General features: G+C 47.0%; 10 protein-coding genes across 10 annotated transcripts; 5 read left to right on the top strand and 5 right to left on the bottom strand.

The window, feature by feature from the left end:
- Positions 1 to 3,277: 3,277 nt before the first annotated feature.
- sakA (mitogen-activated protein kinase HOG1) lies at positions 3,278 to 5,305 on the top strand. The gene is made up of 9 exons (XM_032039218.1): positions 3,278 to 3,489; positions 3,548 to 3,595; positions 3,688 to 3,817; positions 3,873 to 3,916; positions 3,976 to 4,075; positions 4,134 to 4,490; positions 4,547 to 4,625; positions 4,680 to 4,863; positions 4,924 to 5,305. Exons 1-9 carry the CDS (start codon positions 3,434 to 3,436, stop codon positions 5,024 to 5,026), a joined length of 1,101 nt encoding a protein of 366 aa, XP_031904274.1. The 5' UTR covers positions 3,278 to 3,433; the 3' UTR covers positions 5,027 to 5,305.
- A 568-nt stretch (positions 5,306 to 5,873) lies between these two features.
- BDW43DRAFT_307711 (putative Avl9 protein) lies at positions 5,874 to 8,928 on the top strand (the record flags this gene model as incomplete). The annotated part of the gene is made up of 10 exons (XM_032046306.1): positions 5,874 to 5,935; positions 6,153 to 6,257; positions 6,343 to 6,585; positions 6,704 to 6,731; positions 6,790 to 6,853; positions 6,904 to 6,983; positions 7,032 to 7,203; positions 7,256 to 7,296; positions 7,345 to 7,482; positions 7,540 to 8,928. 10 exons carry the CDS (start codon positions 5,874 to 5,876, stop codon positions 8,926 to 8,928), a joined length of 2,322 nt encoding a protein of 773 aa, XP_031904273.1.
- Positions 8,929 to 9,507: 579 nt separating this feature from the next.
- Positions 9,508 to 12,398, bottom strand: culA (cullin culA). The gene is made up of 6 exons (XM_032039219.1): positions 12,193 to 12,398; positions 12,044 to 12,113; positions 11,958 to 11,974; positions 11,797 to 11,867; positions 9,832 to 11,729; positions 9,508 to 9,766 (listed from the first exon to the last, which is right to left on the bottom strand). The coding sequence occupies exons 1-6, from the start codon at positions 12,243 to 12,245 to the stop codon at positions 9,578 to 9,580; spliced, it is 2,298 nt and encodes a 765-aa protein (XP_031904272.1). The 5' UTR covers positions 12,246 to 12,398; the 3' UTR covers positions 9,508 to 9,577.
- Positions 12,399 to 13,374: 976 nt separating this feature from the next.
- On the top strand, positions 13,375 to 13,905 carry BDW43DRAFT_307709 (cupin domain-containing protein; the record flags this gene model as incomplete). The annotated part of the gene is made up of 1 exon (XM_032046305.1): positions 13,375 to 13,905. One exon carries the CDS (start codon positions 13,375 to 13,377, stop codon positions 13,903 to 13,905), a length of 531 nt encoding a protein of 176 aa, XP_031904271.1.
- Positions 13,906 to 13,936: 31 nt separating this feature from the next.
- Positions 13,937 to 15,779, bottom strand: BDW43DRAFT_265522 (phospholipase D regulator). Its single transcript, XM_032040798.1, has 3 exons — positions 15,288 to 15,779; positions 14,363 to 15,218; positions 13,937 to 14,301 (listed from the first exon to the last, which is right to left on the bottom strand). Exons 1-3 carry the CDS (start codon positions 15,559 to 15,561, stop codon positions 14,277 to 14,279), a joined length of 1,155 nt encoding a protein of 384 aa, XP_031904270.1. The 5' UTR covers positions 15,562 to 15,779; the 3' UTR covers positions 13,937 to 14,276.
- Positions 15,780 to 15,923: 144 nt separating this feature from the next.
- Positions 15,924 to 17,397, top strand: BDW43DRAFT_265520 (mitochondrial K+-H+ exchange-related-domain-containing protein). The gene is made up of 3 exons (XM_032040797.1): positions 15,924 to 16,642; positions 16,738 to 16,793; positions 16,845 to 17,397. Exons 1-3 carry the CDS (start codon positions 16,206 to 16,208, stop codon positions 17,189 to 17,191), a joined length of 840 nt encoding a protein of 279 aa, XP_031904269.1. The 5' UTR covers positions 15,924 to 16,205; the 3' UTR covers positions 17,192 to 17,397.
- A 64-nt stretch (positions 17,398 to 17,461) lies between these two features.
- On the top strand, positions 17,462 to 19,317 carry end3 (cytoskeletal adaptor protein SagA). The gene is made up of 3 exons (XM_032040796.1): positions 17,462 to 17,806; positions 17,945 to 18,179; positions 18,261 to 19,317. The coding sequence occupies exons 1-3, from the start codon at positions 17,567 to 17,569 to the stop codon at positions 18,998 to 19,000; spliced, it is 1,215 nt and encodes a 404-aa protein (XP_031904268.1). The 5' UTR covers positions 17,462 to 17,566; the 3' UTR covers positions 19,001 to 19,317.
- A 401-nt stretch (positions 19,318 to 19,718) lies between these two features.
- On the bottom strand, positions 19,719 to 22,541 carry BDW43DRAFT_307705 (putative SNF2 family helicase/ATPase PasG; the record flags this gene model as incomplete). The annotated part of the gene is made up of 4 exons (XM_032046304.1): positions 19,719 to 20,575; positions 20,640 to 21,378; positions 21,436 to 22,275; positions 22,341 to 22,541. 4 exons carry the CDS (start codon positions 22,539 to 22,541, stop codon positions 19,719 to 19,721), a joined length of 2,637 nt encoding a protein of 878 aa, XP_031904267.1.
- An 816-nt stretch (positions 22,542 to 23,357) lies between these two features.
- On the bottom strand, positions 23,358 to 25,401 carry BDW43DRAFT_307704 (uncharacterized protein; the record flags this gene model as incomplete). Its single annotated transcript, XM_032046303.1, has 2 exons — positions 23,358 to 24,851; positions 24,937 to 25,401. 2 exons carry the CDS (start codon positions 25,399 to 25,401, stop codon positions 23,358 to 23,360), a joined length of 1,959 nt encoding a protein of 652 aa, XP_031904266.1.
- Positions 25,402 to 25,664: 263 nt separating this feature from the next.
- BDW43DRAFT_207033 (dual specificity protein phosphatase family protein) lies at positions 25,665 to 27,258 on the bottom strand. The gene has a single exon (XM_032039216.1). It carries the CDS (start codon positions 26,868 to 26,870, stop codon positions 25,929 to 25,931), a length of 942 nt encoding a protein of 313 aa, XP_031904265.1. The 5' UTR covers positions 26,871 to 27,258; the 3' UTR covers positions 25,665 to 25,928.
- Positions 27,259 to 27,524: the final 266 nt, after the last annotated feature.

The following is a 27,524-nucleotide window of genomic DNA, read 5'->3' as shown; positions in this document are numbered from 1 at the left end:
GTAGCAAAGGTCGATTGGGGGATGATGTGGGAAAGTGGACGGATCTCGAGTGAGATAATGTAAGCAATACTAAAAAGTAATCACGAAGTCGGTCAGGGAGGCAAGAGAAAATTAGAAAATAAAAATAAAGGGAACCGGTGTGAGGGAAAAACGAGTGAATTGGCGGAATTATCAACCCGTTAGGAACAAAAGAGAGTAGAAAGAGAGAAGAAACGAGAGGTTCGTAGGAAAGATGCTGTTTTTTTTTATGACGGTGAACGGTTGATTGGTATCATTATTGGGTGGTTGAGGCAGATGGTAATATTGTCAATGGGCGGAAGTTCCCTAATCGTCATATAGACAGATGGGGAGGTGGAGATGGCAGAAAAGAGAGGAGTTCCAGTATTACCGACTTTACCTTACAGGGTACTAGATCATACCTACCTACCAGATTGAGTGGATAATTGGTAAAACGTGGACCGGCGAAGCTTACCGACAAAGATTTGAGAGTAGGTAGTAGGACACACTAAGATGAAGAAGGCTTGTGACAGTAATTATGGGGGAAAGGAAGTATCGACGCTAAAGGGACACCCCCATTCTTTTCCATTCATTGAGCTGGAAGCTTAGGTAATGGTGGTCCATCCATAGTCATGTCAGACTTAACCCATGGTACTATAAGGTCTGTGTGTTTTGAACCTCTTGCTGGGAGATATAATAATACTGCTAGCAGAAAGCATAGTTAGTACCTGTGTCACAATCCCTCAATATCCCTCCTATCATCCTTGGTGGGATTGATATATGGAGTACATACATATGTACTGTACCTACATATTTACCTCCCCGTCGGGTTCTGACGATACGCTCCTGACACCTCTTTTTTTTTCCTTTCTTTTCCAGGTAAACGGCGATGACTGACTGCGTTGACGGGAAAGTCAGCCAGGCATTTTTCTGCCCAGTGATTGGCGGACGCCACCATCCATAATTTCAACTTGTCCTCCGACCTGGGCTCCCATTCTCGCCCCCCTAGTTGTTATTGAATCAAAGGGAGAGGAATAGTATTAACCCAAAGTAATAGTCATCTATCTGTGCTAGTAGGACTACCTATTCTTCTCAGATCCAGCACAATACAACGGTATGCTGTACCACTGTAAGAGACCAACCCCACCCATTGAACAGACCACTTATATAAAGTAACTTCAAGTACTCCATCCGTCCTGTACATAGCCACCGGAATGCGTAGGGCACTCTTACCTACGCTTCCAATGGCGAATTTTCAAAGGCTGGGCTATGTCCCACTGTTTGCTGATTGGGGAATTGCTGTGTAGCCCTGACAGGATTACAGGTACGGTACTAAATTTATTCACGGTTCGTGGGATTATTTTCCATTGTTATTTTACCCCCAGCAAGATGTCCTTCCCCTAAAGAACAATCATGGAGTCTTACAAGCCACAAACACACCTATTGGAAGTCACACGAAGGGTTCGTGCCTTTTCGGACAAAGAGGGATCTGGAATAGATTTACTGTTTTAGAAGTGATAACCTTGTGCTATGCAGTATTCTATACCTACAGTAGCGTTAATTTACAGCCATCGCTCCCCCTAATGGCATCTTGTGCCACATATGAGAAGTGGTCAGATCGACCAAACATTCACGAGAATAGGGGTATTCCTGGGTGGCGGCTTTAAAAGGGGAAGGGAAATGGACGAGACTCAGGAAAGAGATAGAGTTGCTCCTGGATCTCTACTCATACCTTTTGGGATTTTTATTAGTTAACTGAATACTCAATAGACAGACGAAGAGCCTAAACAATGTCTTTCGCAAGATGCCCATCATCGGTGCTTCGATCTTAGGACTAATAAAGAGATGGGAGCCTCAATACGTTCCCTGTTGACTCTGCTAGGATCGTCCGGTATGTTGGGTCCGTGTTCGATATAATAAAAGGAAGGGGGTGTTATATTTAGGATAGGAGAGAGAGAGATATATATATATATCACATCGACCGAGGTGAACAACAGTATAGTATGACTCGACGCGATTGCGATCTAGTACTATGAAGTATATATATGTCCATTTCCTTTTTTCCCCTAAAAAGAAAAGAATTAAAAATAATAATATTTTACAAAAAATTCTATGGATGGGTAGGCAGTCGTTGGAAATGGTTAGCAACAGATCCGCACCCCACAGGCTATGATGACATCGAGACAGCAAATGCTGTACGGGATGAGGCCTGACGTATTAGGTACCTACTGCCTATCAACGATTGCCAACATCACCGTTGGCTAAGTACTTTATATCTTGGGTAATTGCATGATAACCGATCGTTGCCACCAATATTCTGCTGCAATTGGTTCGTCGCACGAAAGGAAACGGGCTGTTTTTCGGTCTTCTTTTCTCTCTCTCTCTCTCTCTCTGTCTTTTTTTTTTTTTTTTTTTTTTTTTTTCGTTCTCCTAATTTCCGCCTCTCTGGCCCGTTCTCTTTACCCGCTATGACATAATTGAATGAATCGAAGAACGGCTAAATCTTGATCGGTGCGGATTCTAAGATCTTTTTATATTTTTTCTAATAGTATAGAAGAAGAATCGAGACCCTTTCTTTTTGTTTTGTTTGCCTTGGGGATATTGCAACATTTAATCTGTAGGGAAGAAAATCAATGAGCTCAACACGTGCCGTTTGCGATACTTGGATGATACAAGATGGTTAATCTCTAATAAGTCATTCATGAGGTTGTGTCCAAAGGAATAGCCCAAGCGGTAAAGAAATTATGAAACAATTGAGAAGGGAATTGTAAACAAATAAAAATATATATAAAAATAAAGAAAGAAAAGAAAAGCAAAGAACGCCACGAGGATAGTAGTAGATAGTAATGAAACAAATTGAGAGGAAATGGACAAATGCCAATTGCCCCTCTCGTCCGTGCCTCATCCGGTTATGTAAGCGTGATGGGCGATTTTCCCTGAATTTGGAACCATCTTCCGGCCAATGTTAAGTGTTCGCGGGTCTAGACGCGTGGAGGGCGAAGGACTTCGTGGTGCTGTTCACCTCCAGTGTTCCCACTTTCGACCCTTTTTGCAATACCCTAGTCTTCTTGTCGCGAACGTCATCGGTCTTGCTTGGTCGTCGAAAAGTCCAACGGACTACTGAGAGAAAACCTCCCTTCCCCACATACCTCTTCGGGCGCCAACTACGGTTTCTCTGCTTCCTTCCTCACTACCAAAATTCATTATTATTTGCCTTGGTACTCCAACTCCATCGCTATCTCCATTTTCTGCTAATTTTTCTTTTAACGGAGTACTCTGATCCCACTCTCGTTTTCCTTTACCCTCCTTCGATTCCCTTCCCTCTTACAAAATACTTTGGCTTTATATTCTGAGCAAGTCAAGAGAATTGCTGTTCCCGCCACTTTGCCCCCCCTCCCTCCCCGAATCTTGGAGTTACATCCGTCTGTAATCCAAAATGGCGGAATTCGTGCGTGCCCAGATCTTCGGCACGACCTTCGAGATCACAAGCAGGTATAGATGTCTTTCGGCATCCAAGCAATGGATCAGGCCCTTTTTAACAGTTTCGCAGGTACACAGAACTGCAACCCGTGGGAATGGGTGCGTTCGGCCTCGTGTGGTATGTCTCCAGAGCCCCTCCTTTTAGATTCGCCGTTACCGCCGACCCCTCAGACGGACCATACGCTGACACGATTCTTCCGGGAAAATTAGTTCGGCGAGGGACCAATTGACCGCACAGCCCGTTGCCGTCAAGAAGATCATGAAGCCTTTCAGCACCCCAGTTTTGGCCAAAAGAACATACCGCGAACTGAAATTGTTGAAGCACCTGCGCCATGAAAATGTCGGTCAATTCCACTCGAAAGTGGCTGCATCATTCGTACGCTGACTGCCACTAGATCATCAGCCTGAGCGATATTTTTATTTCTCCTCTTGAAGACATGTACGCCCGGTTTCTACCCAGCTTGAGGGTGACGCCCGTTGTCTAACTGATTACCACAGTTATTTCGTAACAGAACTTCTCGGCACCGACCTCCACAGACTCCTCACGTCAAGGCCGTTGGAGAAACAGTTTATTCAGTACTTCTTATACCAGATCTTGGTGCGTGGTCGCGACTCGCCCCTCCATGTGAAATGGGCTCGACGCTAACTCTCTGTAGCGGGGACTTAAATATGTGCACTCGGCAGGCGTTGTGCACCGTGACCTGAAGCCGAGCAATATCCTTATCAACGAAAACTGTGATCTGAAAATTTGCGATTTCGGCCTTGCCCGTATTCAAGATCCCCAGATGACCGGCTACGTGTCGACAAGGTACTACCGTGCGCCTGAGATTATGCTCACATGGCAAAAGTATGATGTGGAAGTGGATATCTGGAGCGCCGCATGCATCTTCGCCGAGATGCTGGAAGGAAAGCCTCTGTTCCCCGGCAAGGACCATGTGAACCAGTTCTCCATTATCACAGAACTCCTTGGAACCCCACCGGACGATGTGATTCAGACGATCTGTAGTGAAAATGTGAGCACCCGCCACTTCATTGAACTCGCTGAAAACATTGCTAACAAGGATTCTAGACTTTGCGATTCGTGAAGTCTCTCCCTAAGCGCGAACGTCAACCTCTTGCCACTAAATTTAAGAACGCTGACTCCGATGGTATGCCCCCTGTTTGATGCGTTCCACGCACCTTTAGTTGCTAATAATGCATAGCGGTTGATCTCCTCGAGCGGATGCTGGTCTTTGATCCGAAAAAGAGAATTCGCGCGGGCGAGGCGCTGGCGCACGAATATCTTGCACCGTACCACGATCCTACCGACGAGCCTGAGGCGGAGGAGAAATTTGATTGGTCATTCAACGACGCTGACCTACCGGTGGACACGTGGAAGATCATGATGTAAGTACACATTTTGAACGCAACAATTGTGATGTCCCGCTGATCTCTGTGAACTCTTAGGTACTCGGAGATTCTCGACTTCCATAATATCGACCAAGGGACCGAGGCGGCTAGTCAAGTCCTCGTTGAGGGAGCTGGCGAGAGCCAGCAAAATTTTGTATAAATCGGGTTCATAATTTTGCGGACGAGGCGCAGGCAACAGTGCAGCGTGTTTCAAAGGTTATTCTCTTCTTTTAGTCTTTAGTCCCCATTGTTTCGTATGTAGACTGGGCAAGAGGACTGTGATGTTTATATCTACGGATACTTTCCCCATCGCTGTCAAGTGGCTGTTTTGCAAGCTCTGAGGCGCATACACCTTCGGACTCTGTGGCTTTTTGTTTCTTTTACATGACGCGGTTAGAATTGGGGTTTGAAAGCCACCTGTGACATCGATTTTCCCCTGGTTTTTCCTTTTTCTTCTATTTTGGTTGCTTGTCCCATATAAGCTACACGTGAACCATGAATGATGAATCAATCAGTTGGTGCTGGAGACGATTACTATTTGCCCGTGTGTCAAGGAGTCTATGAATTCCTCAAATAAACACAGAGAGAGAGAGTTTTGAATAAATTGGTGATTGGTCCTCGAAGAGCTGCTGTTCATTGATCTACGTGGTGCTCCGTCGGCTACATAGTAAGTACTAAGTAGACTTAGTGCGTACGATCAGCCTTACGGGTTGATTATATGGGGGAACTTTTGAAACACGGCGGGGGGAAGTTAAGTTACTCCAGTGGGCAAATCCAATTGTCACCGCCCACCGCGGGACCAATTAATCACCTTCCCCCCTGGTTCCAAGTTCCACTGTTCTTCAGGCCTTCTCCTTTGCTTGATTCTTCATTGTATCTCTCTTGAGGCTACGCGTGTCTCTATCATTCTTTCTGGGAGTGTAGCCATCCCCTTCTCTCAGAGAAATCAACAATCGATCTTTCCTTGCTTCGGTCATCTGTATGTCGCACAGCTTCAGCTCTACGCCATGTCTAGTATATCCGGTCGCCAGGCGCCCATTGTCATGGTCATAGACTTTCACCATGCAAGGTGAGTGATTGAAAGGAGAGAGAGAAGGCGGGGTAGTTTGGCCTAGAAAGGGACAAGATGAGCGGGATGCGGAAAATCATATCAAACCCGTTCCTTGGGTGCGCTTGTTTGGGCTGTGCTTGGACTTGCAGCATATCAGAACACGGGATTATCTTTTGTCCTTGCGCCACTTTGTCCGGAACTGCTGGCTAACGTATGTCTTTCTCACCTCTTGCAGGGGCCCCGAAATTGAGCTGTGTTTTGGAGAAGATGGAACCGATCCAGCGACAGAGAACGACTGGAGTTTGCTACCATTCATGGCACTATCGGACGGGGCGCATATGTACGGCGAATTCATAACCCCCTATATAATATACACCATCTCGTAAAGGGCGCATTCACTTATTGACGCGATTGTGGCCCTTCAGGTCGACCGAGGAGTTCTCCTACTTCACGCTCCGCCGAAAGGAGACCGCCGCGGAACCTGCAACGTCCCTCTTCGGTATATCTTGTTCTAGGCAGCTCGATTCGAATTTGCTCCGATACCGACCATCCGATGTGACGAGATCTACCGTACAAAAAGCTGTTGTTGTCATCACAGATAGCCCTCAAAGTCTAGGGCAGCTGAGAGAGAAGTTGTCTATAGTAACATCGGCTTGGTTTGCGCAGCGGTATGTCTGTCAACTGGGATCATTACACGTGCTATCTGGTGGCTTATCTAGCCTGCTATGTTTTGGCAGAATATACACCGGAATGCTGTTGCGGAGTATGACTGATGTGGGAGAACAGGGACTTTTCAGATATCGATATCCTTAAGGTGTGATTTATTCTTTGGTGTTGGTATTGGTCTCAGGTGGTATTGATGCATGCTTTAGAAATTCCGAGAAAGCCTAGTGATCAGTCTGAACAAGGATGAGAGTTTCAAGGATCAAAATCTAGGTGCGTCCGGTTACCTACCATAGTCGTTTTGGCCGCTTACCGGTCTACAGGACTGTCTCTCCGTGAAATGATCCATGAGTTTAAATATCAAACTCTGGTCTTGTTCAAGGCTTTGCTCTTGCAACCCAAGGTGTGTACCTGATAGTAACTTATTGTCCTCATTATTGACTGGACCTAGATGCTTTTCTTTGGTTCTAGATGTGAGCGTTTGTGCATGATACAATTTTCTCTTGTCTCTTTGATGCCCGGCCTCATAAACTACCTCCAAGATTGTGCAGACCCAGCATTCGAGAGATACGAGAAGACTGTAGAGAAGCCAACTACTTTGAAGACAAGTGACAGGAGTTCTCGTATGATTGGAACAGCCCTGTTTTCAGTTTGATTACATACTGATTACTGTAGTGTTGGCGTATATGGGACTGCCGCTACAGATTTTCGGGAAGGTTCGTGCGCTCTGTATCGAAGACTGACCTTTCTCCTAACTTCGGTAGGGGAGTATGTTCGGGCCGTACACGCCTCTACAGCAGCTGGATCTGCTGGCAGATCACGGCACAAAGTCGTATGTAGTCGGTTCTACAAATTCACTGCTTTTGCAGCAGAAAGATCGCTATAGTGACATCTTAATCAACGTGAGGAGCCTTTTGATCCATCTTGACAGACCGGATACTTACACAATGAGACCTCAGCTTGATGAAGATACAATTAACATCATGTCACCCTCTCTGCGAAGTGCGTTGGCCCTGTCCGTCGCAGACAGGCGCTGGATCGATCTCCTTACCCAAATTATCAACGATACGTGGGACGAAGCGCATCCGGAGCAACCCAAGACCCACGGGTATATGGGCTCCGAGGAATTTATAAGACTGCAGTTTGAAGAATACCTGCTTTCATTACTATCCTGCATTAAATATCACGAGGAATTGGATTCTTTCAACACCGGCGATCCAGGCCGGAGAAGCAGAGAGCAGTTGGAGGCGTTCAACATAGAAGGGGACCCTGCGTTGGAATTCAACGCCGAGTTTCTAGTCCAATGGCAAAGCACTTCCAATTATGCTCTTTTCAAACGCCTGACCTCTGATGCGTTGTTGTTCTCTATTGTCGAGCCTCGGCATCCCTGTGCCGGAGGCCTAACCATGGATGATCTTCAACGACGGCTTTCTCAGCAAGTCGCGGATCTTCATCTGGACGAACGTGTACGTGAAAGTCGCGAGGCGCTCAATAGGCATATCAGCACGGGCCAAAAGAAAGTAACCGCAGCGTTCAACAACTTCTGGTCCGATATCGAAGCGATGCGGGAAGCACAGCGGAAAAAGAATGAAGAGAAAGCGCCGCAGTCCGAGCGATCGTCCCTGGACAAAGACCCTTCCCCGCCATTTTCACCTTCTGATACAGCATCTGTACATTCTACTAGTGGCTCCTCTTGGTTCGGTGGTCGCAAGGCTCCTTCGGTGGATATTGCTCAAGCACAAGCATCCGTGAGTGCGGCTGGGCAAAGGGCGGGAGCGTACCTCAACTCTTGGAGCACCTGGGCCAGCGAAAAGAGGAAAGAATGGCAGGAGAAAAAAACACCATCCTCTCCGACTTCTGTAACCTCACCATCCTCGACCTCAGCGGGTACCACGGAGCCGGGTGACCCACCAGAAAGAGGTAGACGATCGATGCAGGCAACTCGCAGTGAAGACTCTGCTTTGTCGCGCAGCGCGAGCCGACGCAAGAGATGGAGCAATATGTTCCTGAGACGGGATAGTGGCGAGTATAGCTCACTTAATAGAAAGGAAGTCCCTGTTCATGACAGCGACGTGTCGCATCCAACCGAGCAGCCGTCTAGGGAGGCAGATGGTTCCGCAGAAGCTCAACTCAGCAAAATAAAGGAGAATCTCAAGCTCGGCGATACAAAGAATACTACCACCATGACCCAAGTCCCATTTGCGCCGTCCAAATCATCCGTTAAGCCCCAGACCGCCATTGATGCAAAGGAGACCACAGCAGAAGAGCTAGCACCCACGCAAGTCGCCCAGACCACCGAGCTCAAGACTCATCAAACAGAAGCACTCCCCGCAGGACAAAGCCAATGAATAATAATCACCGGACGGCAGGAACATGATTCGCATGAATAATGCATTGCCCATTTTTGGCCAATATTAAACCCAGCCTAATTTCGTATTTCATGCATAAAACGTACAAAAATAAACCCTTGCATGTCATCTACTCTGCATTACTACTTACGTTCCGAAGCTTTGATACCCTGGAAAGGACAGAGCTTGTATTCGTGGTATCTTTTTTTTTTAACTTCTATTCTCGTCAACATATATCATGTTTCCTCTTTAACGTTTTGAAAGGCATATACGACGTTCATTTCTATGACTTTATATCACATATGGTCGAATATAATTTTGTGCTTTCTGAATGTTTCAGAGATTGGATATAATCACTCAAGTTCTCTTGTGTATGTTGATGCGAAATCGAATCTTGCACCTATAAGGGAGCGTGCCAAAAGAGAAAGAAAGTCTCCAATTTTTACTGATATATTGGGTTATCATTTGTCATATCGGTGCTACGAAAGCAGAGAAAAATCCTATCCTTGACCTATGAATGAGAGCCATATGCCGCAGTGTAACAGCCATTAAAAAGAGGAAAGAAGTAAGGGTGGAAAAAACCAGTGAGAAATACCGGCGCTAACATAAGGCAACTGGGAAAGGGGGCAATAAAGGGAATTTCTAGACATTATGCAATATAAGCGATCTCATCACCATCCAAGCGCTCTATATAATCCTTTTCCATGAGAGCTTCGATGTTCTTCTTGATGTCGGGTACTTTAGGTGGGAAACGGGATTTGACTTGTTGGATCACTTCCTGAACAAGTTGGACGTGCTTCATCTTCTTGCGCGACTTCATGATTCGAACGATGGCAGACTGTTGATAACGTTAGACGGGGATTTCAATTTCATGTAACAGAGTTCGTGGATTTCTAGACTTACCTGAAGCAGTAGCTTACGATCCTCCTCTATAGTCTTGTGTGTATCATCCGACTCCACCTTTTGTTCCGACTTGATCTGAATATTTAGATTGACCTTAACCTTTTTGTTTTTGAAGTTGTAGTTCAAAGTGAATGAGGTTCCAGGTTCCGGCTTGGATCCATCAGGACTGATGACGAGCACCTTTGCCTTAAGGAGGATGCCTAAATTTGGTTCAAGAATTTCAGGAGCAAGATTTGTAGCTTTTTGAATGTCCTCGTATGTTAGAGTATCGTGTTCGTTGAACAGGAGAAGAACGCCCATCTGGAAGGTCGACACCTGGAAAGTATAAGGGACCTTGGTGTTTTTGATGTAGTTGGCTTTAATTTCACCTTTGCAAAGCTGCCAAAGCCATGTCAACTTCCGACCATTGTGTTTGTCGAAATAGAACTTTTGGAATCGCTCGGATGTCTTAAGAATTTCCGGCGGTGCAAGGAAATCCGTCGACGGAGCCTGAAGGGGCCAGAATCCAGTTCCCAGGATCTGGAAGTGTGCATCTACCAGCCTCTTTCGATCATCGTCATCTAGAACCTTGTCTTGCCAATCCTTGTAGCTTGCGTTGAGATCTTTTGAGATCTGAATATCCTGGAACATGCGCTGCAATTTGTTGGTGTACTCAAAACCACAGGCCTCCTTGAGCTTGCTAATCATGCTCGTCTCCGCATCATCAGATACGGAACTCACATGCACCAGTCGTTTGGCAAGCATCTTCGAGTAGAACTTCTGGAAAACATCTTTGTCTTCAATATATTTGAAAACTGTCATGATCTGGACCAGCATCTCTTCCAATTCGGACTCCTCGGCAGCCTTGGACCCCTTCTTCAACAGCGAATCGGTATATTTAGCCAGTAGCTCTGGTGATTTCGTTGAACTCGACGCGCAGATCTTGTTGCGGTTGACGAACTCACGGCAAGCATTGTCCAAGGAGCGCACAAATTCAGATTCACCATTGAAGGCCTCGTTTACCAGGCTTTGGTACCTTGTATGTACCTGCAACAAAGCATCCACATACATCTTGGGTTCAAATGTTTGGCCTTCTGCTGCGACCTTCTCGACTGCTGCCAAACCTGCTTTCCTGACATGGGTCTCGAATTTCGTCCGTAGGGGGTCCAAGCCATCTTTAATGCGAGACAAAAGCCGGTACATCCGAGCAAGATCCTCTTGCCGTTCATTGTCTAGGAGAACCTGGAATTCATCGCGCAAAAGTTCTGAATGGGCCGTAACAAGGACTTCCAAGCATGTGTCGGTTAGATGTTTGGAAATATCCGGGTGCAAGTACAAGCCCACACGAGCCTTTTCTTCTTCCAAGCGGGCCTCCGCCTTTTTCATGTATTCCACCACACTGTTCTCTGCCACAAATTGGCGCGATTCATTTTCGTAGTAGACTTTGGTAGCTGCGATGAAGGGCTTCTCGAAGAATAACCGGTACACTTCAAGCGTCGATTTGGAGCTGTCGCTTTCGTCCAATCCGAGGGAAACAAAGGAGTCGACAATGCTCTTGATCTGCGACTGCTCGATGGTTTCACCATTTCGCTGCTTCTCGACAAGGTTCAAAACAGCGTCCATAACCTTCTCATGGACCTTCATGAAGAAGTCATCCTTCCACTTTACGAGGTGCAAAGTATACACATCATACACGTTCTTTTTACCCTCGTCGATCTCCCGCTTGACCCAATGCCGATTGAGGTAACCGAAAAGATGGTTGATGTACTTGGCGGCTGTCGTGTAACGGGTCCATTCGCGAATATAGAATCCAAGCAGGGCCTCCTCGGTGTGACCCTTGGACTCCTGATGCACCGCGTCGAGATGGCGCGACAGATACTCTCCGAGCAACTTGTATAGCTCCTCTCCTAGCAGATGTGCTGAAAAATTGTTAGGTCCAGGTACTCGGTATAACCTAAGAGGACTTGAGTGTTGAAGAGAACGAACCACCGCGATGTGCTTGTAATCCATGGCCATTACCGACAGCTTTTTGAGATGTGCAAAAATTGTGAACCGCGCTTCGCTCGTGTTGTCAGTTCCGTTCCAGGCGAAAGGGGGAAGAAAAGAAGGGGAAAGGAGAGAGATAAGGAAGAAAAGAGATGACGTACGTATACAAGGCCATGTACTAAGCACAGTGAATTGTCAGCTTGGAACCAAAAGCCCTTTCTCTTCACTTTGATCTGAAGGGACTTACAGTCTTCATGTCCACCCCCTCCTCCAATTTCAACATCACACTGTCGACACCCCTCTCCAGGAACGACCATCTGCTTGAGTTAGCTTACTTCCCGTTACGCGGTGCCGGCCGCAGATATCCGATGCGTCATCCGAACATAAGCGACTCACGTTTCGTCCAAATCATCCTTGTGAGGCGCCTGTGGGACTGAAGATGGTGGCATGTTGATTTTAGGCGACGATGGGAGAAAAAACGAGGATACAGCTGCGAAACAAGAGCGTCAGTTCTGGTGGAAGCTAAATGAAACACCCAAGATGACACCCAGGCGGTATGGTGAGGGTGGGAAGCAGAGGAGATGGATTTTGGGGTGGTGGGGTCAAAGGCTTATAAGGTATAAGGACCTTTCTGGTTTTTGGATTTTCACGAACGAACTCGTCTTCAGTAATATTGGGGGAGGGGGGTTACAGGACTGGCGGCGTTTTGAGTCCAAACACTACCGTCAAAGGCAGGAAGGAGGATAGCCGCGCGCTATGAAAGAGCAAGGAATAACGGCTGAACAGACGAAGTGGTCGCACAGAGAAGTCCTCAAGCAAAGTTCCGAGTTAGGGTACAGTGATCAGCAAAGTCAAGTACGTCTCAAGTACAGAAAATACAGGAAGACGCAAGAGTGGTCGTTGGGCGGTAGTGAGAGTCGAGATCAGACATCCGTGGGGGGGGGAACCGTTTATGAACCGTTGCGGTAGGCGGTCAACGCAAGAGCTGGACTACTCGCGATTAAATTAAATATCGAAAATCTAGAATTTGGGGTCTTAAAACAGATCCAGGTTAGGCAACCAAGCCCTCCATTTTCTTGACTACTGCTACCTAAAGGAGCTGGGGGTTTATATACCCTCCGTGATAAAAGAGCTTTTGCTACCTGCTTTCCCCTCTTCTTCTCTTTGACGTCCTTTGTTTCTCTTGAGCAAGTCCAAATGAAAACCGCATGACGCAAGTCATTGACAAGTTAATCTAATCCTCCCTCCTTTCATTTTTTGTTTTAGAATCCTTCTTTCTCTCCCTCCCCCCATAGTCCCCATAAATAGATAATGCCGTGAGAGTATCACTGCAGCAAACAGTACTTCTCAGTAAAGTAGAGTAAAGAGTAAGGAGAGAGACTTAAATGGAGAATTTAAAAGGAAAAAGAAAAAGAAAACAAACCAATTACCCCAAATGACGTCACTAGCGGCTTTCCCCTTTGGGAAACCCTTATTGATTCCTTACTTCACCCACAGCCCTACCACTACTATATACTACACTTCTACTACCACTACTATACGAACTACGAGCTGCAAGCCTAACAAACAAAGACAACCATGTCATTCAGACCTCCATCCGGCATCGAGGTAACAACACGCCAAATCCCTCAATGGGAACAAATTCCTAATACCTCAATTCAATCCAAGCCTCTTCTGATATATCACCACGCATTTGACGCATCCCCAACTCAGCTCCAGGCGCGCTTGGAGAATATCGGCGAGGTCGAACCCCAGTGGGTCTATACGATGTACCAACAGACGCACTTCCACAGCACAACGCATGAAGTGTTGGGGGTCGTCTCCGGACGCGCGCGTCTCTGCTTGGGCGGTGAAGCCAACCCCAATCGCTTCGAACCGACGGTAGAAAAGGGCGATCTGATCGTGGTTCCCGCTGGTGTGGGCCATCGCCTATTGGATGATCTCGGGTCGGAGAGTTTCAAGATGGTCGGTGCCTACCCCCGGAATAAACGCTGGGACATGTGCTATGGACAGCCCGGCGAGGAGGGAAAGCTCAAGGGAATTAGAGGACTAGAGTGGTTTCATGCGGATCCTCTATACGGAGCTGATGGTCCTGTCCTTCATGTGTAGACACATGGGGGGGGTGGGATATTAATAGGTCTTCTCCGGTTATCATTGAAGCTTATATTCCATCGTTTCACTAGTATATACATACATAACCATCACATGTGCGCGGCCGTTGCTATCCAGGGCCCAAAACCTGGGGAAGAGAAAAGGGGGAGGGAACGTGATAGAAGAAATGAAATGAAAGGTGGAAGCAAAGTAGGTCCAAGGGAATAAGAAGAAAAGAATAGAATGTAATAGAGGTGGTAGAAGAAGAGAATAAAATCGTAGACGTCCCTATCAAAAAGGCAAAGCGGGTATGGGTAGGGAGACCTTGAAGACTAAACAAAGAGAATATGGTGCGGCCAATAGATAGCACAAGTACAAAACAGGAGAAATCACTGAGCAGCACGGTCTACAAGTCTATTAGAAGCAGTCAGTTCTGTACCCTGCAGAAATGGATAAATCAGAGAGAGCAACTTACCTTAGAACACTAATGGCGAATGTTGTAAGCCAAGCCAAAAGAGCAATTAATAGAACACTGGCAAGCGCGATTTGTCGGTCGCATATTGCATCGTTTTTAGGAGCAACCTGTTGGTTAATCTCCCCGACAGTACATGCACCGCTAACGGTGGACAGGGATTCAAAGGCCAAACTTAAGTTGGCAGAATCAAAGACAATAAAGAAAATGTCGAGAAGGACAAGCCTTGCCTTGGCCGCCGGGGAGCGAAGACCAAGCGGTTTAGAAGTATATTCATCCCAGGTGATATACACCAGGTAGACCAGGGCCACGGCATCAACGATGATTGCCATTAGCGCAGAGGGTCCCTGGGGATGCACATACTCATGCACCATGTGTTGAATGGATCCTCCAAGGGCAAGAGCCGTGAGGGAAAAGACCCACACCGTTAGGCGAAAAACTAAGGGAACTATCGGGCTCTTCAATAAGGTATGATGCAAGCGTTTGAACCAAATCTCTCTCCGTCGTTTCTTTTTCAACGGATCTTCGGTATCCTCATCCCCCCAGTCTTCTAGTCTTCCACGCCATGGTGTCGAGTAATCGGTGTGGTTCTCATTCAGCCACTCGGGGGTGACAAGTTTTTCCTCAGCACCAGGTTCCCGAGGATAAGCAATTGATTTAGAGAAATTTTTCCAGCGGGATTCACGAGCGCGCTCTTCGTCCAAGCTTACCCCTCCACTCGAGTAATTCACTTTTGAAGTGGTATACGGCGAGTGGTTATGCTGGGCTACAACAGCCTCATTGGGATGTGAAGGCAGTAGCTGGGAGGTAGCAGATGATTCACCCTCAGGCTCCTTGTAATCGACAGATTGGATCCAACCTATTGTACATATTGATATCAGTACCGCTTCCCGTGAGAGGGCTGGAGTTGGTCGAGGATGTTACGCACCCGGAAGTGATCGCAATTTCCTTTCTGAAGATTCTTTATCTTGTCTACCCTCCGTCATTGAGTCCTCTAACTTGCGCAAAACTTTGGGCGACACTTCAACCGCGCCATTGCGATGGAATTCAGGGAATGGATCATGATTACCCTGTTCGTTTTGAGTGAGATCGGGCGGTCCGGACATCCATTCTACAACGCTTAGCTTCTCGTTTAGCTGAGTATCTAAGACTGGACCTGGGCTTGGAGAATGTGCGCGCGAGGTGCGCGCATCCTGTGCCATTGCCTTTCAGTTCAATGGGTCGTTCCAGAGTGAGGTTGCGTCGGCTGTCGGAAGTTATGGGGAGACAACGGATCTAGTCTGCATCGCCCCCCTCAGCCCCCGAGAACACGACGTTTCTCTGGAAACCGAGTAATTTGAAGACCCTTCAAGAGATTGGGTCATTAGAATAGGCGCCCAAAACAGTGCAAGGCAATAGTCTCCGGGGGGCTGGGAAGAATGGAGGAGAAAAAACGGTTCTGTTTGCTTATTATTAGGTTCAATGAGCTGCTTAACCCAGAAAAGTAATGTAATTAAAATACGGCGCTAAAGCTTCTCTCTCGGTGCGGAATGACGTCTCTCTCAATCAAATACCTACCGCCCGCGAAACAACAACTTGAACATCCACTATTCAACTCATTAAGGGGCCAAAAGGAGAACCTAAAGGAAGTGCTAATCTTAATCTTCCTTTGAAATAAGGAATGCTATTTTTACAAGCTCCCTTGATACCGCTCTTTTCTCTAGTCGATCGATAGTCGTGTTCTCCCTGGCTGTTTCCAAATAATTATTTCCTGCGATCCATTGATTCAGTTCCCCGAAGAAATTTGATTGATAAAAAAAAGAGGTGATTGAAAAGAAGAGAAAAGAAAACAGGATCGAACGCGGCTATGCGACTTTTCGTCATCCCGATATCGACGAGACGAGCCCTGATATATGCTCGGCCGCTGCGCAGAGATCATGCGAAGGAGCTTTCCATAGCTGATCGAATCACAAACAAAGTTGCCGAAACATGGGCCAAATGGGAGGAAGCTGAAAAGGGTTGGAAAAAGAATCTAGTTTCTTGGGGTAATAAGGTCCAACAACGGATCCCCTATGAAGAATGGGGGCTCAAGAGCATACCTTCACTCAATGCCCAACGGCGACTGGATGAATCGTACGGGTCGAAGAAAATCGACGTCCTTTTCCCGGGAAACGCGATCAAATCAGAAAAACTAAAGCCTATCCTCTACAGAATTGCTACTGAAAGGCAGGACTTGCATCGTAAGAGGATGTGGTGGAGCTTTATCGCGTGTCCTTTTACCGCGCCAGTTGGGCTGATTCCACTGTATGCAAGCTAAGCTCTTCCCCAGGAAACTTTCGTACAGAGAGTTTCTCAGCTTATTGCTAATTTTGAGCGCTGAGCTAACGCCGGAACTACAGAATCCCTAACATTCCTTTCTTGTATCTCGTATATCGAGGCTGGTCCCATTGGCGAGGTGTGCTTATTCTACCTCCCGCATCATGTTGGCGCTGCTAACGGAATCAAGCTTTAAACGGATCCAAGCACTTAGAATATTTGGTCGACAAAGACCTTTTGAATCTTACATCGCATCCAGTACTTGAGCGGCTGTACGCGAAGCGGGTTTCACGTGCGTTGGAAAAGTATGACACTGAACTGTCAATTCCAAGCATGGTGGAGGACGTGGAGAAAAGTGACGATAGATTGCTACTTCGGATGGACGATGCCAAGAAGTTGGCTTCAATACTTGAGGCACCGGAGCTCGCTTTGGAAGCCGAAAGAGCTATAGTCCAGGTTGAAGAGAAGCTGAAGGCAGATAACTCGTCCACAGATGAGGGTGCAAAGAAAGACACCCAGAAAGAGAAAGACTCGTGAACAGCTCAGATATAGAATAACTAAATGTGGATGTGCTCATGTTTTAAACGGCTGATATTGTTCGGGATGTTTGGATTATAGGTTTATAGGCTTGCGAATGTTTCACGGTAATTATATGACAATATACTGAGGCTTTTAATAGTTGTACAAATACATGAACTGGATAGAAGCAGGAGTTATAATTCCCCTGCATACGGATTTAACATGATCCGAATGCCCCATGGGAGCCCGCCGCGGGATACCCGAAATAGTTAACTGCTCATGAACACCCTCCATCCAAACATCTCTTGATAGTCGCTCTGCATTGCCCAGTTCTCGTAATAACAACATCAAATAACAACACCGTCCTTACTGGTCTACAAAGCCACTTACATCATGTCAAATAAGAAAATTGAGCAGTGGGAAATTGAAAGATACTGGGAGATCTTCTCTACTTTATCAAATGGTCAACCCCGTCTGAACAACTCCCAAGCCGCCTCGGTGCTCAGGAACAGTCGGCTTCAAGATGAGCAACTGGAAAAGGTCTGGGACCTGTCCGACGTGGATGGTGATGGTGAGCTAGACTTCGAGGAGTTTTGTGTCGCTATGCGATTAGTTTTCGACCTGGTCAATGGTGTATGTTGCCTCCTTATTACTACAATCGCCTTCCCGCGCGCCTGTCAGCCCGGCGGCTTCCTTCGGGCATTTTTGAGCGCTCTGGCTTGACTAAATCGTTGGTTTGAAGTGCTGTTGCTGAATTTCAATGTTCATCAGGAATTACAAACGGTCCCGGCTGTTCTACCCGATTGGCTCGTCCCTGAATCCAAGTCTCATCTAGTCCATGCAAACCGTGCATTGGGTACCCAGCCCGAACGATTCGAACGGATAGAAGTTGAAGATGATACCCCTGGATTGAAAGATGGATTCGAATGGTACATGAACCCCGCCGACAAGTCCAAATATGAAGATATCTACAACGCCAACAGAAACCAACGTGGTGAAATTGCATGTACGTCAGAGCTTCCCGTGAAGCGGGGGCCGCATCCCCTATCTTCGCTACTCCGAACTAATACATAGATGTTTCGCACAGTTGAATCATTACAACCACTCTACGAATCTCTCGATGTTCCCGACACTGATGTGCGCTCTGCCTGGAACTTAGTGAACCCTTCGGCATCCCCCACAATTAATAAGGACGCCACCCTTGCATTCCTGCATGTCCTGAATTACCGACATGAGGGCTTCCGCATCCCCCGCACTGTACCTGCTTCTCTCCGCGCCTCGTTTGAAAACAACAAGATCGATTACCAGGTCGACAATGCTCGCCCAGCGCAGAGATGGGGTGCGAATGGCGACACAGAGACGCCAACTGGACGGAAGTCTAAATTCGGAGATACATACCTGAGTCGGTTGGGTGTCGGAGGGAAATCGGCCTACACTCCTAAGGGAACGGATTTCAGCGACACTATCCAGGATGAAGAGTGGGAAAAGGTCCGCCTGAGGCGCGAGCTAGCAGAGATGGAAGCCAAGTTGAATTCCGCGCAAAAAGCCTCTGAAGGGGGTAGGGACCGGCCCAGGAACGACGGCAGACCAAATTGGGTTTTAATCAAGAAGGAAGCGCTTCAGCTTCTGGAGTACAAGGAACGTGAGCTTCGCGAGTTGAGAGAAGGTACGGGCAAGTCCAAGGAGGGCCAAACCATAGAACGGCTCAGGGAGGATGTGAATACCGTCGGGGAACAAGTAGAGGGGCTAAAGAGCCATCTTGCCAAACGGAACGAAGCCCTCGCTGATCTACGAAGAAAGATCGAAGAAGCAAAGGTTTCACGGTAGTAGTAATGTTCCTTGTTGTTCTTTTGCTTTTTTTCTTCTGGAATATATTCTGAGTACCCTCAACCCTCTGATATTGCTCGATTTCTCTGTGCAAGGTTTCCCGTGATTCTTTACCTTCATGTACAGCCATTTCTTTGGCGAGGAGCTTCAGGCGCTTAATGGATGCATTGTTTTTCTTTTATCTTTTCATGATATATTAGAGGATTTATCAAATCCTATTTATTGCATTGCATATCAGGCCTACCCATCATATGTACATTATATAAACCGTCCCGACGGCCTAATTTACAGGCTTCTTTTCTTATGTTAGGTTTCTAAAGAGAACGATGTACCCGATAACTAACAGTCCTCGCCGGACCCATTCTCAGAGTTCCAAGGTCAGTACTCTACTTAGTATGCACGATAACCTCCATGGTTTACGTACTGTCGAAGATTTGGCTGAGGACAGTCTTCATGTTTCCAGCTGCGCAGGCACAAAGATATTTTGTCTGAGTGCTTTCCGCTAAGTGTTCCACAGCTATTTTACAAAGATAGTATACCGTTTGCTATTCGTGGGAAGTTTGAAACTTACCTAAACGGATAGACTTCGGTATGTTTGGACGCACATGTACACAATGTTTGAGGGTTTGAACTCGGTATCCCTGGGATACAACTATCGAGGGGGAAGGTGAAAAATTAATTATATTGTTATTATTATTATTATAAGTACGATCACGGGTTAAGCTTTCCCAGTGATCTGCACCATAAGTCCGTCTTTCTTCGTCTCAACGGCCAAGAAAGCCCGTCCACTATGGTCCAAGCCCTTCTCGGCGCGAGCATATGCCTCTTCACTACGATCCGTCAAGATATCGAGATCCTTGTTAGTTAAGAGACGACTGGGGTCTGTACCAGTCTCGAAATGCTCAAAGTCATCCTCCCCAAGAGCCTTTTTGAGATCCTCAAGGTCATCCTGTGAGTGTGAGCTTTGATCTAAAAGACTCTTGAACTTGCCCTTTTGGATGACGAGTCTTTCCAGACGCCGTTTCGAATCAGCTTTCTCAAGCAGTGTTTGCTCAACAGTACCCTTTGTCGCTAGACGGTACACGATCACAGGCCTTGTCTGACCTATGCGGTGGGCACGGTCCTGAGCTTGGAGATCTTGTTGCGGGTTCCAGTCGGAATCAAATAGGATGACAGTGTCTGCTGCCATGAGGTTGATGCCCTGTCCTCCCGCACGTGTACTCAGGAGGAAAATTTTGAAACCAGGTTCTGTATTGAAGGCTTTAATCTGAGCTTGCCGGTCTGTCTGGCTGATTGCGCCATCGATTCGGCAGCAATTCCAGGACCGGAGCTGTGTGGCCCAATCCTGGAGAATATCCAGCTGTGATTTGAATTGAGAAAAGATGAGGATCTTATGCCCATTAGCTAGCAGACGTGTAACAAGCCGGTCCAGTAATAGCATTTTTCCTGATGCAGTGACCAGGGATTCGTCAACCGGCTTTTCGTTCCAAGGCCAGTAGAAGTTATGCGGAGAATTACAAGCCAATCGCGCCTGTAACACGGGGTTCTGCATTTTCTTTTGGGCTACTTCTTGTTCTGTAGGTTGGAAACGTTAGCGCCAATGTGGAAGTGTGAATTGGGGGTGGCTGGGTTAACATACTGGCAAGCTTGAAAGTCCTTGCTCTTTCGATCTCCTCCTGTTCGGTTTCGCTTGGACCTTGGATATCTAGATCGTCTTCTATTCCTTGCTCGAGCTTTCGCAGCTTTGAGTTGAATTCGCGGTCGCTTATCTCTTTGTAACTTTGCGGGCCTCTGCGTCTGCGAGTGGAACTGGTCGTACTGGCTGGTGTAGAAGAACGGCTAGACTTTAGACTCTTGTTTGGAGTCGAGTCACCGCTGCTATCTACACTACGCTTCACGCTTCCGGAACGTGTCAAGCGTTCATTCTTGGCTAATAATCTTTCTCTTGCTTTATTTTCGAGGTACTGACGGCCCGTTCCGCTGAGAATCTCGCGATAGAGATCCTTTTGCTCTGCTGTTAAAGGTGCATAAAGAATGTATTCTCTCTTCTTGGGGAGCGACATTTCGACATCCGTCTTGACACGTCTTAATAGGAATGGCTTCAGAATCGAGTGCATCGTGGAGACTAGAGTGCGCTTTCGGCGTTCAATGACATCCGTCTTGCCACTGCTATCCAGCATCGACGAGAAGTCAAACCAGCTTTGGAAGCTATTCAGATCGTTGAAAATCTCCGGCAGCAGGAAATGTAAAAGCGACCAAAGCTCTGTGATGTTGTTCTGCAATGGTGTGCCGGTGATAAGGAGTCTGTTCGCGGAGTTGTAGGTAAGAAGTTCCTTTATAAGTCGACAGTTCATATTCTTCAAACGGTGTCCTTCATCCTGCCTGTCTTTAGTAACGGAATACTCGCAAACCACGCGAGAAGAGCCAACACGTACCACAATAATATATCGCCATTGGTACTGCCCAAGGAACTTCCGATCATTCATACATATCTCATAAGAGGTACAAACTACCGGGAAGTCCATGTCCCGCTGATTCTTCATATTCATCATCTTTCTTCGGATTTCTGCCCGCTCATCCTTACTCCCATGATACATCACGGTCTTGATGCTAGGAGTCCATCGAGCAAATTCATCCACCCAATTACTCACAGTACTAAGTGGGGCCGCAACCAGAAACGGTCCTGAAATGTTCTTCTCCTTGAAGAAAGCAATTAAGGAGATAGCCTGCACGGTTTTTCCAAGACCCATCTCATCGGCCAGAATTCCACACAGACCATTCATCCAAAGGGACTTCATCCACTCCAACCCCTCCAGCTGATACTTCTTCATAGTACCACCGGTAATCAATCCCGGCTGCTGCGTAGCAACCAGATCCTGTCCACCCAAAGCCGAGGGATTAGCCTCATACTCGTCCGCAGCATGTTCCAACGCCTCCTGGATGGTAGGATTATCCTCAGAAACCTGCACATCGGCCTTCTTAAAATAGCTGGAAATGGTGTTCGACTTCGCAGCCGCAGCAGGGGCAGCTCTCTTGCCTCGGCCTCGTTTCGACTTAACAGAACCCTGCTCCTCCGTCCTCGCGTTCTCAACAGCAACAGGCTCCTTCAACACACTCTGCCTCGCACTCGTACGCGTTGACCGCCTCCCAACAGGCTCCAAGGTAGGAGTAGGCTTCTTAGTCGCCTCCACTTTCTGCTCCTGCTGCTTGGCCGCCTCAAGCTTCGCCTCTTCCTGCTGCTTCTTCATTTTATCCGCCATAATCGCGACAAAAACCTACCAACACAGAGCGCCATCAGCAACAATTCCTCCACACTAAAACCGCAAGATCAGCCACATACCTCACTAGTACTCAACAAATGCATCAACGCCTTAGCCTGCACATCCATCTCCTCTGTATTCTCCTCCTCCTCTACATCCATATTCTCGGAAACAGATTCATGCTGATCAGCAATATTCGTCGCCGGCGAAGAAGGCTGTGTTGAATCTTGCCGCCCGCCGTCCTGGGAGTCCACGGGCATAGGCGCGTCAAGGTTCGACATATCGTCAGTGTTTTCACGTGTCTGATCCCAGAATCGTCCAACCGTTGCGTTCCAGATACTTTTCATGTCACGAATCCCCTGGGTGCTTGTCTTGGGTTGTAATGGTTGTTCAGGGGCGATGTTACCTCCAGTAAGGGTAGATTAGGCCAATGCACGCGTCAAAAACGGGACTTTTCAGCCGGTCATTTATATTCAGATGTATAAAGTAATGACGAGCAAAAGATAATGCGGTAAAGGAACAGAGGTGGTTTGGGGATGTGGTCGGTGGTGTTACTGGCGCATTTTGCCTTTGTGCAGTATGTATGTAATCTATTGCCGCTTCGGACGCGCAGATTTCGCGTCAACGCACGGATCAACTCTTGATTGATTTTAGTTCCGGCTTCCAGAACACGGATGGTCGTCGGGTATTGGCTGGAAGGTTTTGTATGGATATGGACCCGTATAGATTCTTACGGGTTTCTGTTGCAATTGTTGCTTTTCTTTTCTTTTTTATTTATGGTTAAAAATTCTTTTCTCTCTATTCTTTATCTAGTGCCGTGTCTCTAAACAAAGGGAAGGGATAATAACCGGAAAAGGGATTACTATTACAATTGCCGCCCTATTAGCCCATAATCATCCTCATCCCATCTGCGTTGGATGTTATCGCCGGAAAACCAACTCTTGAGTATGTGACACGTTCTGAGCGAAATTATTTGAAGATTTTAATAAAAGTAAGAACCGAGGGTTCTCCGCCGGACCGTTTGTCCCAGACATTGATCTTGTGGCATCTCAACATTGCCTAACCAGCAAGTGGACGACAATGCTATAGTCATCATCCTAACAGTTGGCTCGTCCAGCAGATGGAAGAACCATTTCATCATTAAGAGGACAAATTCCATATTCGCCTTGTTGAGCTGCTCGTTCCCCATTCGTCTGCACGATGTTCGCAACATCTGGCCAAGTAGGCGAGGAGTTCGAGGGGGCATTTGGCGAATACACAATTTCTGGACCAGGTATTCCTCTCGTAGAGCCATAGGAAGAAGTTTCAACCGAAGTAGCTGTCGTTGAAGATCTTGCGCCTTGGTTTAGCACCGATGCTCCATAAAGCTCGCCTGAGCTGCTGGGAGAGATAATCCTTCCGGAGAAGGTTGAAGAAGACCAACTTGTAGTTTCAAGACTTTGTATTGGGGTTGAAAAGGGCCCGTAGCCTCTGCACTCTGCAGGGTGCTGCGCTCCTGGTCTCTCTGTCCTTTCAGTTTCCTGGCGCGCCTCTTCCAACCTCTGCTGGAATCTCATAGAAGAAGTAGTTGGTTGGGGCTCGACAGGATCATATGGCCAATTCCCCATTGTTCTTGGTAGAGGCTGGGGTGCACTGTTCGATGTTGATCTAGGTCTTTGAGGAATTAGGGGATTGTATCTCTCTGTAGTATTCTGAGTAATCCCAGAACTCCACGAAGGCGGGTCATAGTAAACAGCATCGATGGGAGGGAAACACTTCACTAACTTCACCGGCTGAATGCAAGTTATGGGTTTGTCATCACGAATTTGGGCGGCTCGCTTGACACCAATCTTGAGACGAACTAATTTATTCTCTTGGAACGCCGGCTGGTAGCCATGTATAGACTGATCATAAAGAAGGTTCAACCACCTTGGGGCCGTATTCAAGTTACCTGTGCGTAGTTTCAAATCCGTCGGATTAGCAATCGACGCCGCCCCAATCGTGTTAATGAATATCTGCTTATTTGGGATCGAATGGGCCCTTTCCTTGGCACTGAGATCCATATATCCATCTGTTGTACCAGTTTTGAGTTCCATATATTGACCACGATTTAGCTGCGATTTCAGACCACTCATTTCCGGATCTCGTTCATCTCCACTGGCCTGAGGCGTAATGAAACAACTACCCCAGTCCCCGGCATATTTTGGATCCATGCCATGCTGGTACAAATATCTTCTGGCGTTCGCGACCTCACTAGCATGGCACAAGAGGTAGTCCGGCTTAGTACTTCTTTGCAGACGACCAGTGGCCTTTTGCGAGATCTTGCAGAAAACAAACTGATGTGAATCGTAGGAGTGCCTTAAACTATTGTCAATCTTCAAGAGAGCTCTAAGATGCTTCCTCCGCATAGACTCTAACTGCGAGTCTTCTCGCTCGAGTTGCTCATTACGAGCGGAGATATGCTCTTCAAGGTCATGCTGTTCTTGTAGGGACAGACCTAACTTATGGCATGCAGCGTTCCACCTATAAAAATTAAGGAGATTATCGAATATTTCAACTTGGATTCCAGGACACAAATCAGTCCACTTTGGCTCAGGGATCGAATGTACAGGCTAGGCGTTTATGTTTATTAGCGGAACTACCTCAAAACGTACGCCTGACCACCAAATGGAGGAAGAATTCAAGTCATCAACTTACCTCATGATGATGCTCGATATCATCAGCCTCCTCGGGAGTAATGTCGTTATCCGTGGATGATGATCCCGCAATGGCCATTGTGGCCATGTTTTTGACATAAACCGGATTCAAATCCCCATTACTTGCAATGTAGTTATCGATCTGATTGATTGGGATATCCTCGAGATCGACCCTTGCCTCTCTGTTATCCTTGATCTCACCATGATGCCTGGATTGATCGCGCCTTTGGTGTGAACAGGTCGAATGGGCAATCTGCTGTCCCTGTACGCTGTTATCAGCCCCCGGTACCGGAGGACGAGGAAAATTTATTGTGGGAAATGCGGCTGGAGGCAGGCTTTGGTTGAAATCGATGTATGGAGGGAGGATTGCATTTCTGCATTGGCGAAGTGGTCTTTGAACTAATGGTGTGTAAAGGTGCTCTGATTCATAGCGCTCAGGAGGCCGGATGCTTTCACGGAGTCGCATGGTGACTCTTCTTCACTTTCATGAGCGATAAGTCAGTAGGTTAAGTCTCGGCATGAGAGTACACTGAGAAATGTACAGGAAATGTTACTAGCAGGAGATAGTGATTGGGTTAAGTACCCCTGCTTAGGGGTAGCGAATAACAAAAATCATGACCATAGCTGAGTGAATTAACTGCTTTGTCGACATGAAGAAGTCACAACATGAAAGAAGGAAATTTCTAATGAACGAGTGAATCAGGACTATAGTTCAGACAAGGGATTGTCTAAGTCAAAGTCTGCTTTGTGTAGATGAATCAGATAAAGAGATTTGATTTCCCAGTAGTATTTGTAAAAATGACTATACGACCAGTTTAGTATCATGCGAAAGTCTCCGAGGGCATTAAATCTGTATTGTACAAAGCAATGAAAAGAGAAGGTGCACGGAGTTAAAGGAAAGAATTGGGCTTTGTTAACGTCATCCTCACGAATTCCACCATGGCGCTTATCACCATAAGAAATATCCAGGTTCTTCTAAAGGAAGCATGACCACTAGCGATCCTGAAATGGAGCTACAGGCTTTCTCTCAGAGGTTGCATTTCCATCTGTACCCATATCCATAACATCTTCCATAGCATCGTCCTCGTGTTGATGCGTAAAACTCCTTTTTCTGCACACAGTCCCTAGGGGGGCCATCAAATTCGTGTTGTCCAAAGCTGCTCGTCTGACTTCTTCGACATTTCTTTTGGCCATAATGATCGATTCAAACGATGCTAGCATTTGTTTCGAATCTTCATCTGCTTCAACGGAAAGCCGCTGCATATGAACCGCAGACACAGCGTGGTACAACTTCAGATTGAGCATTACCATCAGGTACGCTATTGGCACCAAGGCCGAATAACGGTTCCCAGTCTCACAAAATACAAAAATCTTTTTGGGGGGCCATTGGCTGGATGCTGGGGTATGTGAAGACGAGATATGGTCATTAATCAGCCGAATCACTCGAGGCAATATAGACACAAGATCATGAATATGGGAAATGTCAATAGTTTCGGCTTCAATTCCCAGTTCAGCAGCTGCGTTCTTGCCAGAGACGTGTGTCAATTTCGCATCTCGGACAGCCAAAAGTAAAGTAAAACCTTGACGCTCGAGCCATCTCTTATCCTTCACAGAGGGGTATTGACCCAGGTAGAGAAATGGCAAAATCTTTTGGGCCTCTCTGCGCATATTATAACGCCATTCCTTGTATTCGCCTTCGAGAGGGAACCATTCAGGACCAATTACTTCGAAAAATCGTGGTGGAACAAATTCCCCTTCAGGGAAGAAATGAGTAGCAGAGGTAACTGGCTCTAGAGGGGGAAGACCCCATTCAGATGGCACTGGGTAGGCAGGTTGGAGTAGCCTGCCGCCGCGAGTATATTGTTGAGTCCGAACATAAGGAGAATCAGTTTGTTGGGACATTGGGACCTCCATGGGACGAGATGGGTGAGCCATTTCTCCTTGCTTCTCAATGTAGACAGGTAGTACTATGAAGCTTTGGTAATATGTTACACACAGCCAGGATCCGGTCAGGGACTGGCCAACACACGTAGCGCCAATGGGAGATAGTAGAGAGCGTAATTCTCATAGATGAGCAAGGCTCAAAGTTTCGGTGCGTAAGATAACAACACTTTATTAGGAGGTTAAAGAATACAACAATTCCGCAAGATAAGAAGGGGCTTGTAAAGGCATTGTATCAATATATCAGAGATCAAAGAGCCGACAATGTTTCGTCTAGAAGTCGTGTTCGCCATTATCGCCGTGAAACTAAATACGATAGCTTTGTTTCGCAGGCAGCGACGACTCACTCGTCAGGCCGCAACTTGCATAAATCGCAGATGACTCAGCAATGCGCCATGATGGTCTTTTGTGTATGGAGTAGGTGGACAGCATACTAGACCGGACTAAGACTGGCGCCCACGCCCACGGCTAGTCTTAGGCAGGAAGGCGGACTAGAACTTAGAGCTTTAAGCAGCCGATCCAGTTGTGACCGCTACGGCGGCAAAGGCTCTCAGGCAGATCAGGTAGCAGTAGGCCCAGCAGGCTCTGAGGCCGCTGGTTCCTGAGATAGTCAGTACAGACTATTACCAATAGGAAATATCATCATAT

Source organism: Aspergillus alliaceus (genome assembly GCF_009176365.1).
Source record: "Aspergillus alliaceus strain CBS 536.65 unplaced genomic scaffold BDW43scaffold_6, whole genome shotgun sequence".
NCBI lineage: Eukaryota > Fungi > Ascomycota > Eurotiomycetes > Eurotiales > Aspergillaceae > Aspergillus > Aspergillus alliaceus.
The sequence above is the reverse complement of the archived record's forward strand: the minus strand, read 5'-3'. Positions and strand labels throughout refer to the sequence as shown.